A 17,764-nucleotide genomic window follows, 5' to 3' on the forward strand; every position below is an offset into this window, starting at 1 on the left:
ATTCCAATCCTCGGGGCCCTGATTTGTGTCACAGTTTTGCCCCAGCACCCAGCTAACACACCTGACTCCAATAATCACCTAATCACGATCTTCAGTTTAGAATGACATTTGATTAATCAGCTGTGTTTTGCTAGAGATGGAGAAACACAGTGTGACACTAATCATGTCCTGGAGGACTGGTCCACATCGTCACTGAGGGGACTTGGGGGGGGGGTTGTTGTTGATCTAGGGTAGTCTAGTGGTCAGACAGGAGGTTATATGGCCACGTTTAGACGGTCCCAGTGTTCTGAGTCAGATCTGTAGATCTCAAGTTCTTGTAGGGTAGGATAGAAGTCTGATACGGGTTTTCCTTATATGTCCATGTTCAGTGTCTGAGCCTCGGGATGTAAATCTCGGGATGTAAATCTCGGGATGTAAATCTCGGGATGTAAATCTCCAACATTGTGGTTGTTCTAAAGTTCTCAAATAAGGGTCTCTATCTCTATAGTTAGGCTGTCCCAGGAACCGGGTCCGAGTCGGTTCTGTTCACTGGGATAAAAGGACTGTATCTCCGTGTTCAGAGCCGGGTTCGAGTCGGTTCTGTTCACTGGGATAAAAGGGCTGTATCTCCGTGTTCAGAGCCGGGTCTGAGTCGGTTCTGTTCACTGGGATAAAAGGGCTGTATCTCCGTGTTCAGAGCCGGGTCTGAGTCGGTTCTGTTCACTGGGATAAAAGGGCTGTATCTCCGTGTTCAGAGCCGGGTCCGAGTCGGTTCTGTTCACTGGGATAAAAGGGCTGTATCTCCGTGTTCAGAGCCGGGTCTGAGTCGGTTCTGTTCACTGGGATAAAGGGCTGTATCTCCGTGTTCAGAGCCGGGTCTGAGTTGGTTCTGTTCACTGGGATAAAAGGGCTGTATCTCCGTGTTCAGAGCCGGGTCTGAGCCTCTGGGATGTAAATCTCGATGCTGTCCGCGCTCTCCGTGGCCGAGTTCTGTCTGAAGGAAGCTGACCTCTTGGTCTGGAGCAGTCTCCTGCGTGCTTCAGTCCTCTGTCTGTCCCCCAGGTCTAAGGACTTCTCCCGGACAGGCACGGCCCGTCCCACACCCCCGCTACGGGCCATCACCAGCACTCCTCCGCCTCCTCCTACCCCTCGTTCCACTGAGGGGTCGCTGACGCTGTCGGCACGGAGGCTGCCGCTCACTCCCCCTGCTGGCTTCTTTGGTAGTGGGGGAGGAAGCTTCTTGTCGTCCTGAGGGGGATGAGGGGAGGGGGGATGACGGGAGGAGGGATGAGGGGAGGGGGGATGAGTGGAGGGGGATGAGGGTAGGGGGTTGAGGGGAGGAGGGGATGAGGGGAGGGGGAAGGGGAAGGGGGATAGTGGAGGGGGAGGGGGAGGAGGGGATGAGGGGAGGGGGGTGTGGGGGTGTGGGGAAGGGGGGATAAGGGGAGGGGAGGATGAGGGGAGGGGAGGGGGAAGGGGGGATGAGGGATGTGGGGAAGGGGAAGGGGGGATAAGTGGAGGGGGGAGGGGGGATGACAGGAGGAGGGGATGAGGGGAGGGGGAGATGACGGGAGGGGGATGAGGGGAGGGGGAGGGGGGAATGAGGGGATGGGGGATTGTGTGGTTGGTAAAGTTGGATGATAGAGTCAGTGGGATGTGGTGGACGTTATGGAAGGATGATAGAGCCAGTGGGATGTGGTGGACGTTATGGAAGGATGATAGAGTCAGTAGGATGTGGTGGACGTTATGGAAGGATGAGCAGGGTCATGGGAGAATTAGGGAAGGGTTGAGGTAGAAAATGAGAGGAAGATAAAGGGCAAATAGAGGATTGTAGGGGTGGGACAGATGTATAATGTGGTGTAAAATCCATGAGGTAGAAAATGAGAGGAAGATAAAGGGCAAATAGAGGATTGTAGGGGTTGGACAGATGTATAATGTGGTGTAAAATCCATGAGGTAGAAAATGAGAGGAAGATAAAGGGCAAATAGAGGATTGTAGGGGTGGGACAGATGTATAATGTGGTGTAAAATACATGAGGTAGAAAATGAGAGGAAGATAAAGGGCAAATAGAGGATTGTAGGGGTGGGACAGATGTATAATGTGGTGTAAAATACATGAGGTAGAAAATGAGAGGAAGATAAAGGGCAAATAGAGGATTGTAGGGGTGGGACAGATGTATAATGTGGTGTAAAATACAAAGCAATAGAATAAAGACAACCATGAAACAATACAAAGGGAGAGTAGACGTAGCAGAAAGGAGTGCAGAATATTCCCACCAAAATAAAGACACCAATATGGATCAATATGTGGAAGAAGAGAGGAAGGAAAGGAGGAAGGAAGTGTTAGCATTTGTTAATAGTTGCCAGTTACTGTGAGTTTTGTTCTTCCTGTCTTTCCCAAAACAATATATCAAAAGTATTGCCATAAAGCTTTGAAACAGCACTGAGTCATTTTTAGTTAAGACGGGCTCAGCTAATTTTTGGCATTCAGAACTAACACAAAACTTTAAAGCTCAACGCTTTGAGCCATTTTGTCTCAAAGCCTCTCCCCTCTTGATGTTGTGTAGTTTCACAGCCAGGGCTGGCTTGGGGGCAGCAGACCCATCTGTGCCACTCTCCGACACACTGCCATCTTGGCTCTGGGGAATGACCCAGGGTCAGGGGGTAACAGGGCAAAGCTGACCCCGGCTCTCACTTTCTTGTCTGGGGGAAGCCTCCAGCCGGAGTCCTTGAGCCTCTGGAGGTGCTGGAACTTGACCTTGACGTCTTCCACGTTGAGCTGGAGCAGGTCCCAGAGCCCAGACAGGTCCTGAGAGGTGGGCTGGGGGTACGCTGACGGGTCCTAGAGGGGTGAGGGGTGGAGGGTCAAAAATACATAAGTGGGGTAGGGATCATGAGAACCGATTACAAGAAAACTGTAGAATAAATCCCTATAGCTAGGACTCATTCATATTGGTAGATACATTATCCACATAGCTAGGACTCATTCATATTGGTAGATACATTATCCACATAGCTAGGACTCATTCATATTGGTAGATACATTATCCCCATAGCTAGGACTCATTCATATTGGTAGATACATTATCCCCATAGCTAGGACTCATTCATATTTGTAGATACATTATCCCCATAGCTAGGACTCATTCATATTGGTAGATACATTATCCCCATAGCTAGGACTCATTCATATTGGTAGATACATTATCCCCATAGCTAGGATTAATTCATATTGGTAGATACATTATCCCCATAGCTAGGATTAATTCATATTGGTAGATACATTATCCCCATAGCTAGGACTCATTAATAGTGGTAGATACATTATCCCCATAGCTAGGACTCATTCATATTGGTAGATACATTATCCCCATAGCTAGGATTAATTCATATTGGTAGATACATTATCCCCTTAGCTAGGATTAATTCATATTGGTAGATACATTATCCCCATAGCTAGGACTCATTAATAGTGGTAGATACATTATCCCTATAGCTAGGACTCATTCATATTGGTAGATACATTATCCCCATAGCTAGGACTCATTCATATTGGTAGATACATTATCCACATAGCTAGGACTCATTCATATTGGTAGATACATTATCCCCATAGCTAGGACTCATTCATATTGGTAGATACATTATCCCCATAGCTAGGACTCATTCATATTTGTAGATACATTATCCCCATAGCTAGGACTCATTCATATTGGTAGATACATTATCCCCATAGCTAGGACTCATTCATATTGGTAGATACATTATCCCCATAGCTAGGATTAATTCATATTGGTAGATACATTATCCCCATAGCTAGGATTAATTCATATTGGTAGATACATTATCCCCATAGCTAGGACTCATTAATAGTGGTAGATACATTATCCCCATAGCTAGGACTCATTCATATTGGTAGATACATTATCCCCATAGCTAGGATTAATTCATATTGGTAGATACATTATCCCCATAGCTAGGATTAATTCATATTGGTAGATACATTATCCCCATAGCTAGGATTAATTCATATTGGTAGATACATTATCCCCATAGCTAGGATTAATTCATTTCAGTAGATGTGCCCATACTGTAGCTAGGGCTCATTCATATTGGTTGACAAATGATAGAAGAGAACACAAATAAACACAAACACACACACACCTTTGTTTTACTATCCTTGTAGGGACCAAAAAATGTATTCCCATTCAAAATCCTAAAAAATCCTCAAAAAATCCTTCAAAAATGTTCCCTAACCGTTAACCTAACCCTAACCTAACCTAACCTAACCCTAACCTTAACCCTAACCCTAAATCGAACCCTAACCTCTAATCCTAACCCTAACCTCTAATCCGAACACTAATTGTAACCCTAACCCTAACCCTAACCCTAACCCTAACCCTAACCTCTAATCCTAACCCTAACCTCTAATCCGAACACTAATTGTAACCCTAACCCTAACCCTAACCCTAACCTTAACCCTAACCCTAAATCGAACCCTAACCTCTAATCCTAACCCTAACCTCTAATCCGAACACTAATTGTAACCCTAACCACAAACCTAAAATATCATTTTTCCTTGAAGGGACCGGTGAAATGTCCCCACATTGTCCTTGTTTCACTATCCTTGTGAGCACTTCTGGTTCCCACAAGGATAGTGAAACCAAACACACACACACACACACACACACACACACACACACACACACACACACACACACACACACACACACACACACACACACACACCACTCACCACGCTTTGCTGGCACAGACGGAAGAACTGCTGCACCTTCTGAGACATGAGCATCTGGGCACTGCCCACCGCATTACGGATCAGCTCCAGAACTGGACAGGAAACACAGGAAACAGGATGTAGGCAACAGAAAGACAGGGAGTCAGGACACAGGAAGTAGAAAGTCAAACGTGTGAAATTTGTGAGCTAAGGCTCAAACCAGTACATCTTTCCTATAACCTACTTCCTCCTCTTTCTGACAACTCCCACCCCTCATCCAACATCTCACCCTCCCTCCCTCCGTCCCCCTTTCCTCCCCCTTTCCTCACTCTCCTCCGGCAGCTCGTTCTCCTCCGTCTCTCTCTCTATGTTCTGACACCATCCCTCCATCCTCTCCACCTCCGTCTGAAGGAGGCGTAGGAAGAACTCTCCGTCTCTCAGACAGGGCGAGGCGCGACCAGAGTCAGGTAGACTACGGAGGCCCCCCTCCAGTGAGGGCTGGGGTGTGCCTATCCAGCCACCTCGGTCGGCTGCGAGGGGCAAAGGGGAGTGGGCCCGTGGGGGTAAGGGGGGGATCTGGTGGGGGTGGTGGTCTGTAGCGTAACCATCCTGGACGTAGTCCTCTCTGTAGGCCCACTGGCCCTGGGTGTGAACCTAGAGAAACAGTAGAAACACCAGTTATGCTGATGGAAAGGCTAAATGCTAAGGCTTAGTTCAACAACAACAACAATTCAACACAGAAACCGAGTAAAAAAAAGAAGAAAAAAAAAGGTTTAAAGTCAAAGTAAGTCAAGTTTGGGAGAGATGGGAAATTTACACAACAGTTACCCGGAGGAAAATTGGGGAGGGTCATGAAGTAGGGGTTTAGTATATATATATATATTTGATTTAGTCCAGGGGAGGATCATGTCATTTGTAATCAATTAAATGTCATATTGATCAGGGTTTGATAATTTTTCCTTTATTATAGTATCTCGACATGTGCCCTAGGTTACCCCTCATCCCTGATTCTCTGCTGAGCGAACAATATCAAGCGTGCCTTGTGTGGTCTCAATCACATGATCCATCCTCTTTACTACACGTTACAGGACGAGGCTATGGGAAGAGCGTGCTCAGAGAAGCACAGGGAAATGTTATATTTATCAGGAAACCTACTTCCTTCCTGAGTTGTTGTTGTTGTTGTTGTTGTTGATGCGCTTCTTGGATGGTGCCTGTAAAACTAGGCTACAATGCATTACACACTGCAACGGAGAGGTAATCATGAATCCCGGGCCTGCCCTGCTCTTACTGATGTAAACCCTTATGTGCTGCCTATTTGACTATTCAGCTTCAGATAAGAAATAACTAGTGTACCACTACAGTATGCTACAGTAAGTCTATACAGTACCACTATACAGTATGCTACAGTAGGTCTATACAGTATGCTGCAGTAGGTCTATACAGTACCACTACAGTATGCTGCAGTAGGTCTATACAGTATGCTACAGTAGGTCTATACAGTATGCTGCAGTAGGTCTATACAGTATGCTACAGTAGGTCTATACAGTATGCTGCAGTAGGTCTATACAGTACCACTACAGTATGCTACAGTAGGTCTATACAGTACCACTACAGTATGCTGCAGTAGGTCTATACAGTATGCTACAGTAGGTCTATACAGTATGCTGCAGTAGGTCTATACAGTATGCTACAGTAGGTCTATACAGTATGCTGCAGTAGGTCTATACAGTATGCTACAGTAGGTCTATACAGTATGCTGCAGTAGGGCTATACAGTATGCTGCAGTAGGTCTATACAATATGCTACAATATGCTACAGTAGGCCTATAGAGTACTACTACAGTATCCTACAGTAGGCCTATACAGTACCACTACAATATGCTACAGTAAGCCTATACAGTACCACTACAGTATCCTATAGTAGGCCTATACAGTACCACTACAGTATCGCTACAGTAGGTCTATACAGGTCCACTACAGTATGCTACAGTAAGTCTATACAGTATGCTACAGTAAGTCTATACAGTACCACTGCAGTATGCTACAATAGGTCTATACAGTACCACTACAGTATGCTACAGTAGGTCTATACAGTACCACTACAGTATGTTACAGTAGGTCTATACAGTACCATTACAGTATGTTACAGTATGTCTATACAGTACCACTACAGTATGTTACAGTATGTCTATACAGTACCACTGCAGTATGCTACAGTATGTCTATACAGTACCACTACAGTACCACTACAGTAGGCCTATACAGTACCACTACAGTAGGTCTATACTGTACCACTACAGTATGCTACAGTTGGTCTATTCAGTACCACTATAGTATCCTACAGTAGGTCTATACAGTACAACTACAGCCCCACTACAGTATGCTACAGTAGGTCTATACAGTACCACTACAGTATGCTACAGTAAGTCTATACAGTACCACTGCAGTATGCTACAATAGGTCTATACAGTACCACTACAGTATGCTACAGTAGGTCTATACAGTACCACTACAGTATGCTACAGTAGGTCTATACAGTACCACTACAGTATGCTACAGTAGGTCTATACAGTATGCTACAGTAGGTCTATACAGTATCGCTACAGTAGGTCTATACAGTACCACTACAGTATGCTACAGTAAGTCTATACAGTACCACTGCAGTATGCTACAATAGGTCTATACAGTACCACTACAGTATGCTACAGTAGGTCTATACAGTACCACTACAGTAGGTCTATACAGTACCACTACAGTATCCTACAGTAGGTCTATACAGTACCACTACAGTATCCTACAGTATGCCTATACAGTACCACAACAGCACCACTACAGTATGCTACAGTAGGTATATACAGTACCACTACAGTATGCTAAAGTAGGTCTATACAGTACCACTACAGTATCCTACAGTAGATCTATACAGTACCACTACAGTATCCTACAGTCGGTCTATACAGTATGCTACAGTAGACCTATACAGTAACACTACAGTATGCTACAATAGGTCTATACAGTATGCTACAGTAGGCCTATACAGTACCACTACAGTAGGCCTATATAGTACCACTACAGTATGCTACAATAGACCTATATAGTACCACTATAGTACCACTACAGTAGGTCTATACAGTGTCACTACAGTATCCTACAGTATGTCTATACCTATGCCACTACAGTATCCTACAGTAGGTCTATGGAGTACCACTACAGTATGCTACAGTAGGTCTATGGAGTACCACTACAGTATCCTACATTAGGTCTATGGAGTACCACTACAGTATGCTACAGTAGGTCTATACAGTACCACTGCAGTAGGTCTATACAGTACCACTACAGTATTCTACAGTAGACCTATACAGTACCACTACAGTAGGTTTCTACAGTACCACTACAGTACCACTACAGTATGTCTATACAGTACCACTACAGTATCCTACAGTGGGTCTATACAGTACCACTACAGTATTCTACAGTAGACCTATTCAGTACCACTACAGTAGGTCTATACAGTACCACTACAGTATGTCTATACAGTACCACTACAGTAGATCTATGCAGTACCACTACAGTATCCTACAGTAGGTCTAAACAGTACTGCTACAGTAGGTCTATACAGTACGACTACAGTATGCTACAGTAGGTCTATGCAGTACCACTACAGTATCCTACAGTAGGTCTAAACAGTACTGCTACAGTAGGTCTATACAGTACGACTACAGTATGCTACAGTAGGTCTATACAGTATGCTACAGTAGACCTATACAGTACCACAACAGTATTCTACAGTAGGTCTATACAGTTTCACTACAGTATGCCTATAAAGTACCACTACAGTATCCTACAGTAGGTTTATACAGTACCACTACAGTACCACAACAGTATCCTACAGTAGGCCGACACATTACCACTACAGTAGGTTTACAATGTACTACTACAGTATCCTTCAGTAGGTCTATACAGTACCACAACAGTAGGCCTATAAAGTATTACTACAGTATCCTACAGTAGGTTTATACAGTACCACTACAGTACCACTACAGTAGGTCTATAATGTACCACTACAGTAGACCTATACTGTACATTGGTAAAGTATTCAGACCCCTTGACTTTTTCACATTTTGTTACGTTACAGCCTTATTCTAAAAAAAAATTGAATTGTTTGTTTCCCTCATCAATCTACACACAATACCCCAGAGTGACAAAGCAAAAACAGGTTTCTAGACATTTTTGGACATAAAAAACCCCCCCCTGAAATATCACATTTACATATGTATTCAGACCCTTTACTCAGTACTTTGTTGAAGCACCTTTTGGCAGTGATTACAGCCTTGAGACTTCTTGGGTATGATGCTACAAGCTTGGCACACCTGTATTTGGGGAGTTTCTCCCATTCTTCTCTGCAGATTCTCTCAAGCTCTGTCAGGTTGGATGGGGAGCGTCGCTGCACAGCTATTTTCAGGTCTCTCCAGAAATGTTTGATCGGGTTCAAGTCCGGGCTCTGGCTGGGCCACTCAAAGACATTCAGAGACTTGTCCTGAAGCCACTCCTGTGTTGTCTTGGCTGTGTGCTTAGGGTCGTTGTCCTGTTGGAAAGTGAACCTTCGCCCCATTCTGAGATCCTGAGCGCTCTGGAGCAGGTTTTCATCTCTGTACTTTACTCCGTTCATCTTTCCCTCGATCCTGAAAAGTCTCCCAGTCCTTGCCACTGAAAAACATCCCCAAAACATCCCCACATCTACCAATATTTAATTCATTTTAGAATAAGGCTGTAATGTAAGGGGTCTGAAAGGGGTCTGAATACTTTCTGAATGCACAGTACGCTATTATATTCGGCTCTGCTATGTAAAGTACTAATTAATCACGACGTGATTTTGCTGAGACATTGATTCAGCTTTGATCTAACTTTACTAAAACCAGCATCATTGTGAGAAGACATAATCTTCTATTTCTATGAATACCAAGTGATGAATAGGACTATTAGATAATGGCCACATCTTGATGAGGGTAATTTGTTTTTGAGTGACTTGAGTGCCCTTTGAATCGTGGTGCTGAAAAGGCCGGCAGTGGTCACATATCATTACTGGGGGTCCGTGGTGTTTTACGAACATCAAAGCAGACACACGGTGAATTTGGATCCTAGATCTCGTTGGTGAGATGATAAGGTTCATGCAGGGGGAATCAGTGTGTCTGTGTACACAATAGAGGTGGTACGTTTCTGTAAGCTAAGCACTCAGAACAGTAGGGGCGAGTTCAAGTACATTTCAGTCACTTAGCAGACACTCTTATCCAGAGCGACTTACAGTAGTGAATGCATACATTTCATACATTTTTTAAATGTATTAAAAAAAAATGTATACTAGCCCCCTGTGGGAATCGAACCCACAACCCTGGCGTTGCACACACCATGCTGGCGTTGCAAACACCATGCTCTACCAACTGAGCCACAGGAAAGACGTTGTACAAGATTGTTTTTGAAGACAACCGTTTTAGCACCCCCAGGTAGAGTTTTCTGTCCGTGGGTATTCTCCATTGCCATAGAGAAAGAATACAGGGAAGAAATCAGCATTTACCTACCTATAAATTGCTATAGCCTACATATTGATTTAGTTTGTCATTCTTTTAATTTCATTTTAGTGGTAAGTAGGCCTAAATATAATTTACTTCGAATTAATTAGAATACATTTTTCCAGATTTTTTTTTTTACCATGCACCCTGGTGTACTCTGCATTAGAAAAAAAGTGAGGGAGCTCCGCAACAGGCTGTTAAACAACATACTAACTCTTAACCAATCAGGAACAACATACTAACTCTTAACCAATCAGGAGCAACATACTAACTCTTAACCAATCAGGAAAACATACTAACTCTTAACCAATCAGGAACAACATACTAACTCTTAACCAATCAGGAGCAACATACTAACTCTTAACCAATCAGGAGCAACAGGCTGTTAAACAACATACTAACTCTTAACCAATCAGGAACAACATACTAACTCTTAACCAATCAGGAGCAACAGGCTGTTAAACAACATACTAACTCTTAACCAATCAGGAGCAACATACTAACTCTTAACCAATCAGGAGCAACAGGCTGTTAAACAACATACTAACTCTTAACCAATCAGGAGCAACATACTAACTCTTAACCAATCTAACTCTTAACTGACTTGCCTAGTTAAATAAAGGTTAAATAAAAAATGACCCTCTTTTTTTAACAACATCCTGTATAGAAATCACAATGTCTCCGGGACTGCAGCATGAAGTCATTGTAGTGGTAATAATACATACTCTGCTGGTCTCCAGTAAAATGATGTAGAATTCCATTTAAATGTCTTCATTTATTTTTTCATCAGACTGCAAATAAGATGATAAATTCATGCAATGGTTTTATTTGAATGGATATCTTTTCACCTTCCCTTGTCCGCGGTGGGTCTGCGAATCCACAACCTTTTGGCTACGCTGCCATGTCATTCTTAAAAAAAAAAACTAAGAACAGTTTCTTAAACTGCATATCTAAGGCTCTGGTCTCTCCTAGGAGTGAGTGTAAACGGCAGGCATGTTCTCCGCTATCCACTTTATGTTTTAATTATTATTATGGGTATAGGGGAGGATCACTTTTCCTTTTTTCAAGCAAACAGGGAGGGTCGTTTAAAAATATATTTTACTAAAGGGAGGGCCATTCATTTTCATTTCAGAGAGATCCGATTCTCTTCAGGTATCCATCATTATAAATAATGTACAGTCCATTGGCTAAATGGAGTGGATACTTTTAAGTGAAGATTGTAACTTGCTGTTCTTTATTAGGGAGAAGTGGAGAGAGTTCATTATGTAATGAAGTCCCAATGAGGATGAAGAGGACAGGAAGTAGATAAACCCTTTAATGATGTAATCAAGTCCCAATGGGGATGAAGAGGACAGGAAGTAGATAAACCCTTTAATGATGTAATCAAGTCCCAATGGGGATGAAGAGAACAGGAAGTAGATAAAGCCTTTAATGATGTAATCAACTCCCAATGGGGAGGAAGAGGACAGGAAGTAGATAAACCCTTTAATGATGTAATCAACTCCCAATGGGGATGAAGAGGACAGGAAGTAGATAAGTCCCTCAATGATGTAAAAAATAATAAGCATAAAGCAGACCAAACTAGCGTTGCATATTATATTATCCTCACGCAGGAGCTAACTACCTACCTACCTCCTAACTAACTAACTAACTCATAGGGATCGTTGAATGGAGACTAACTACCTAACAATCTACTAGGGAAAAATGACCTCATACCAGGGTCAGGATGTGACAAACTAACTAACATTTACATCATTTAGCAGACGCTCTTATCCAGAGCGACTTACAGTCGTGAATGCATACATTTATTTATTAATATTTTGTACTGTCCCCCCGTGGGAATCAAACCCACAACCCTGGCGTTGCACACACCATGCTGGCGTTGCAAACACCATGCTCTACCAACTGAGCCACAGGGAAGACAGACAGACAGACAGACAGACAGACTGACTGACTGACTGACTGACTGACTGACTGACTGACTGACTGACTGACTGACTGACTGACTGACTGACTGACTGACTGACTGACTGACTGACTGACTGACTGACTGACTAACTAACTAACTAACTAATCAATTAACTGCTAACTAGCTAACTACTTACGTACCTACCCACTTACCTAGCTAGCTAACTAACTAACTAACTAACTAACTACCTAACAACCTAACTAACTACCTAACAACCTAACTAACTAACGGCTAACTACTTACGTACCTACCTACTTACCTAGCTAGCTAACTAACTAACTAACTAACTAACTAACTACCTAATAACCTAACTAACTAACGGCTAACTAAACAACTAACTACCCAACCCAACTACTGACCGTTCGGTGATACTCTGCGTACTGGTCGGCTGACTCTGGCTCTGAGGAGTGTCTCTGGAAGGAGCAGCCGAACTGGAGGCTCTTATCCTGGGTAGGAACAGCGAAGGTGAGGCCTGGAAAACCCCCCTCTGGATCCATGTCTGCCTGGACACTGGCCGTTACGCTGTTGGAGCGCTTGAACCGAGCACGTCTGTGAGGAGAGGAGAGGAAGGAGGGGAAGGAGGGTTGGGATGTATCTACTGTAAATAAACACAGACTAATACTACTCATGCAGAGACAGACAGAGATATAAGATGTGGGAGATTGAAGGAGTTTTTCCCTTTGTCAGTTTCAACTTCGATAATAACTGCGTGTAACCATGACTACTGGGTATAACACAGACTGGGCTTTCACGCATAACATAAACCCCGGCCCTAATTAACACCGACACACACATTCCACAGCTCAGGGGGGTGGTACACCTGTTAATAACCCCCCCCCCCCACACACACACACACACACACACACAGCGAGAGAAATAGAGGAGGAAGTCTGAGTCACAGAGCCACACGTACTACATCAGTTAGGGGAGAAGAGAGAGAGAGAGAGAGAAAGAAATGAAGAGAGAGAGAGACAGAGAGAGAGAAGTGAAGAGAGAGAGAGACAGAGAGAGAGAAGTGAAGTGAAGAAAGACAGAGAGAGAGAGAGCGAGAGAGAGAGCGAGAGAGACAGAAAGTGAGAGAGAGAGAGAGAGAGAGAGCGAGAAAGACAGAGAGACAGAGAGAGAGAGAGCGAGAGAGACAGAAAGTGAGAGAGAGAGAGATTATTATTTTCCATACAATACCCAACATCTTTCTTCTTACAGTGGAAACACCTTAATGCCTGTAATAAACCTATAATGAGTGTTCATATGAGTGTTATAATGAGTTATAAATGGTGTTATAACAGTACCTCTTGTCCTCCTCCACCTGCACCCCTATAGAGTGAACCTCTCTCAGAGCCTTGCCATCCGGGTCCGAGTCTGACAGGGTCTCCGAGCTGTCCACCTGACACACACACAGGGTCAAAGGTCAGATTCCTTTTAAACAAACTTTATTTAAAATACAATTGATTAATTTAAGAAACACTAAAATACACATATAAACATAGAATTTTTTTAATAATTGACATGTAAAAAATACCTGACTCACCTGTACAGCGATAGATGGTCTCCAATTCCTTCCTCTTCTCTCCGTCTTGTTCTCCTCCTGTCCTCCTCCTCCTCCTCCTCCTCCTCCTCCCATCTTACTCAGCATCATACTGTTCTGTGGGAGGGAGGAAGACTTCCCCAGACTTCCCCCTGTCCGTCCCACATCCCTCTCTTTTCCCCTGGGCCCCTCCAGGAGACTATCAGTGGAGCCGCTATGTTTTACTCTGGGTGGCCCCTGTCCTCCTCCTCCATAGAGTACAAGGTCCCTGCCCCACTGGGGGCCCCCATCCAGGCTCTCGGCAGAGTTGGAGTGCTGGCGGGAGCGGCCTTGTCCTGGTCCTGTGTAGTAACCCCTTTCCCTGGAGGTCTGACCAGACACTGCAACTACAGAGACAGACAGGAGATACATGATGTAGTTGGATTGGATCCCCTGGAGGTCTGACCAGACACCGCAACTACAGAGACAGACAGGAGATACATGATGTAGTTGGATTGGATCCCCTGGAGGTCTGACCAGACACCACAAGTACAGAGACAGACAGGAGGGCCATTAGATACATCATGATGTAGTTGCAGTGGATTCTATTTCATCATGCAGGAATAATCTGTACAGTTCAATAGGATGGGAAAGACATATTGCCATTTTCCATCTACTGGCAATGGATTAATCTAAGGAAGGAAATATAGCTACTCCCAAATATTTAATAACGGGAAACGATTATGATTCCATAAGTAGAGCCAGAGTTCTCCATCGGGATCTAGAGAGACAGTAGGTAGATTAGGTTAGATTCATTTCAGAACGTGAGATGGAGCTGAATTTGATCTGTGATCTGCAGAGCTTTTTGGGAGGGATTGGGATACGTTGTCTAGATATAGTAAAATATCGTCGGAGTGTAATGAGACAACGTCATCCGTTGAATAGAGAGATATGATTTCGTTCGATGGTTGAATTGCCTGGGCCAGGGGCTCCATAGACAATAACAATAGCAGAGGTAAGATGGGATCACCTTTCCTGCTACTGATAGTTATTATGTTATTTTAATGGCTGAGGGATTGGAATATAGTACATATTTAGTACATATAGTACATATTTAGTACATATGGTACATATTTAGTACATATGGTACATATTTAGTACATATAGTACATATTTAGTACATATGGTACATATTTAGTACATATAGTACATATTTAGTACATATAGTACATATTTAGTACATATAGTACATATTTAGTACATATAGTACATATGTACATATTTAGTACATATGGTACATATTTAGTACATATAGTATATATTTAGTACATATACTACATATGTACATATTTAGTACATATAGTACATATTTAGTACATATAGTACATATTTAGTACATATGGTACATATTTAGTACATATAGTACATATTTAGTACATATGGTACATATTTAGTACATATAGTACATATTTAGTACATATAGTACATATTTAGTACATATAGTACATATGTACATATTTAGTACATATGGTACATATTTAGTACATATACTACATATTTAGTACATATAGTACATATTTAGTACATATAGTACATATGTACATATTTAGTACATATAGTACATATTTAGTACATATGGTACATATTTAGTACATATAGTACATATTTAGTACATATGGTACATATTTAGTACATATGGTACATATTTAGTACATATAGTACATATTTAGTACTTATGGTACATATTTAGTACATATTTAGTACATATGGTACATATTTAGTACATATAGTACATATTTAGTACATATGGTACATATTTAGTACATATGGTACATATTTAGTACATATAGTACATATTTAGTACATATAGTACATATTTAGTACATATGGTACATATTTAGTACATATAGTACATATTTAGTACATATGGTACATATTTAGTACATATGGTACATATTTAGTACATATAGTACATATTTAGTACATATGGTACATATTTAGTACATATAGTACATATTTAGTACATATAGTACATATTTAGTACATATAGTACATATTTAGTACATATAGTACATATGTACATATTTAGTACATATGGTACATATTTAGTACATATAGTATATATTTAGTACATATAGTACATATTTAGTACATATACTACATATGTACATATTTAGTACATATAGTACATATTTAGTACATATGGTACATATTTAGTACATATAGTACATATTTAGTACATATGGTACATATTTAGTACATATGGTACATATTTAGTACATATGGTACATATTTAGTACATATGGTACATATTTAGTACATATAGTACATATTTAGTACATATAGTACATATAGTACATATTTAGTACATATAGTACATATGTACATATTTAGTACATATAGTACATATTTAGTACATATAGTACACATTTAGTACATATAGTACATATGTACATATTTAGTACATATAGTACATATTTAGTACATATGGTACATATTTAGTACATATAGTACATATTTAGTACATATGGTACATATTTAGTACATATGGTACATATTTAGTACATATAGTACATATTTAGTACTTATGGTACATATTTAGTACATATTTAGTACATATGGTACATATTTAGTACATATAGTACATATTTAGTACATATAGTACATATTTAGTACATATAGTACATATTTAGTACATATAGTACATATTTAGTACATACAGTACCGACCAGAGATATGACCATTTTAGTCTATCAAAAGCTTTTTCTGCATTGATACATAGAACTATCCAAGGAGCTTTAGTTTCTGATTAATCATGTCAGATATTTAATAGATGAGAAAGTTTATCTGAGGTGAATCGTTATTTAACAAACCTACTATGGACCAGGTGTACCAATTTGGGAAGGGAAAGGGGGGGGGAGATACCTTGTCAGTTGTCCAAATGAATGTATTCGACTGAAATGTGTCTTCCACATTTAACCCAACCACTAATATCTGAGAGCAACAACAGAATTCTAGAAATAACACATTTTGTATAGAGGAGACGTTTACATAAAAAAAAATTGTTAGCTGCATGTGTCACATAACTCCACTAATTACAACCAGCTTTTTATGGATTGTTTTAAAAATAGCAATATTTGGGAGATGAATTCCTTTTCAAATAACTGAAAGTGAGAGGTTGTAATCTGAATAAAGGGGAAAAGGCCATTCTTGAACACGGGATGAGTCATTCTTACTAATCTGATAGAGAACCAGTTCTGATTTCAGTATCACTTCTGTATGACTGAATCCTTTAGTGAGGTCATAACGGCCTGATAACTTCTGTATGACTGAATCCTTTAGTGAGGTCATAACGGCCTGATAACTTCTGTATGACTGAATCCTTTAGTGAGGTCATAACGGCCTGAATCCTTTAGTGAGGTCATAACGGCCTGATAACTTCTGTATGACTGAATCCTTTAGTGAGGTCATAACGGCCTGATAACTTCTGTATGACTGAATCCTTTAGTGAGGTCATAACGGCCTGATAACTTCTGTATGACTGAATCCTTTAGTGAGGTCATAACGGCCTGATAACTTCTGTATGACTGAATCCTTTAGTGAGATCATAACGGCCTGATAACTTCTGTATGACTGAATCCTTTAGTGAGGTCATAACGGCCTGATAACTTCTGTATGACTGAATCCTTTAGTGAGGTCATAACGGCCTGATAACTTCTGTATGACTGAATCCTTTAGTGAGGTCATAACGGCCTGATAACTTCTGTATGACTGAATCCTTTAGTGAGGTCATAACGGCCTGATAACTTCTGTATGACTGAATCCTTTAGTGAGGTCATAATGGCCTGAATCCTTTAGTGAGGTCATAACGGCCTGATAACTTCTGTATGACTGAATCCTTTAGTGAGGTCATAACGGCCTGATAACTTCTGTATGACTGAATCCTTTAGTGAGGTCATAATGGCCTGAATCCTTTAGTGAGGTCATAACGGCCTGATAACTTCTGTATGAC

The 17,764-nt window shown here is 41.4% G+C and overlaps 1 protein-coding gene across 1 annotated transcript in view; it reads right to left on the minus strand.

Moving 5' to 3' along the window:
* Positions 1-202: 202 nt before the first annotated feature.
* The window catches only part of dlgap3 (discs, large (Drosophila) homolog-associated protein 3), a 399,103-nt gene continuing 381,541 nt past the window's right edge, over positions 203-17,764 (minus strand). The window contains exons 7-13 of the mRNA XM_045695075.1: positions 13,777-14,159; positions 13,538-13,632; positions 12,608-12,797; positions 5,043-5,367; positions 4,735-4,826; positions 2,674-2,820; positions 203-1,227 (exon numbers count right to left, since the gene is read on the minus strand). Coding sequence (XP_045551031.1) covers positions 904-1,227; positions 2,674-2,820; positions 4,735-4,826; positions 5,043-5,367; positions 12,608-12,797; positions 13,538-13,632; positions 13,777-14,159 — 1,556 coding nt within the window. The 3' untranslated portion in view covers positions 203-903. The remainder of the gene's footprint in view (positions 1,228-2,673; positions 2,821-4,734; positions 4,827-5,042; positions 5,368-12,607; positions 12,798-13,537; positions 13,633-13,776; positions 14,160-17,764) is intronic.

Source organism: Salmo salar, chromosome ssa14, assembly GCF_905237065.1.
Source record: "Salmo salar chromosome ssa14, Ssal_v3.1, whole genome shotgun sequence".
NCBI classification, from domain to species: Eukaryota; Metazoa; Chordata; class Actinopteri; order Salmoniformes; family Salmonidae; genus Salmo; species Salmo salar.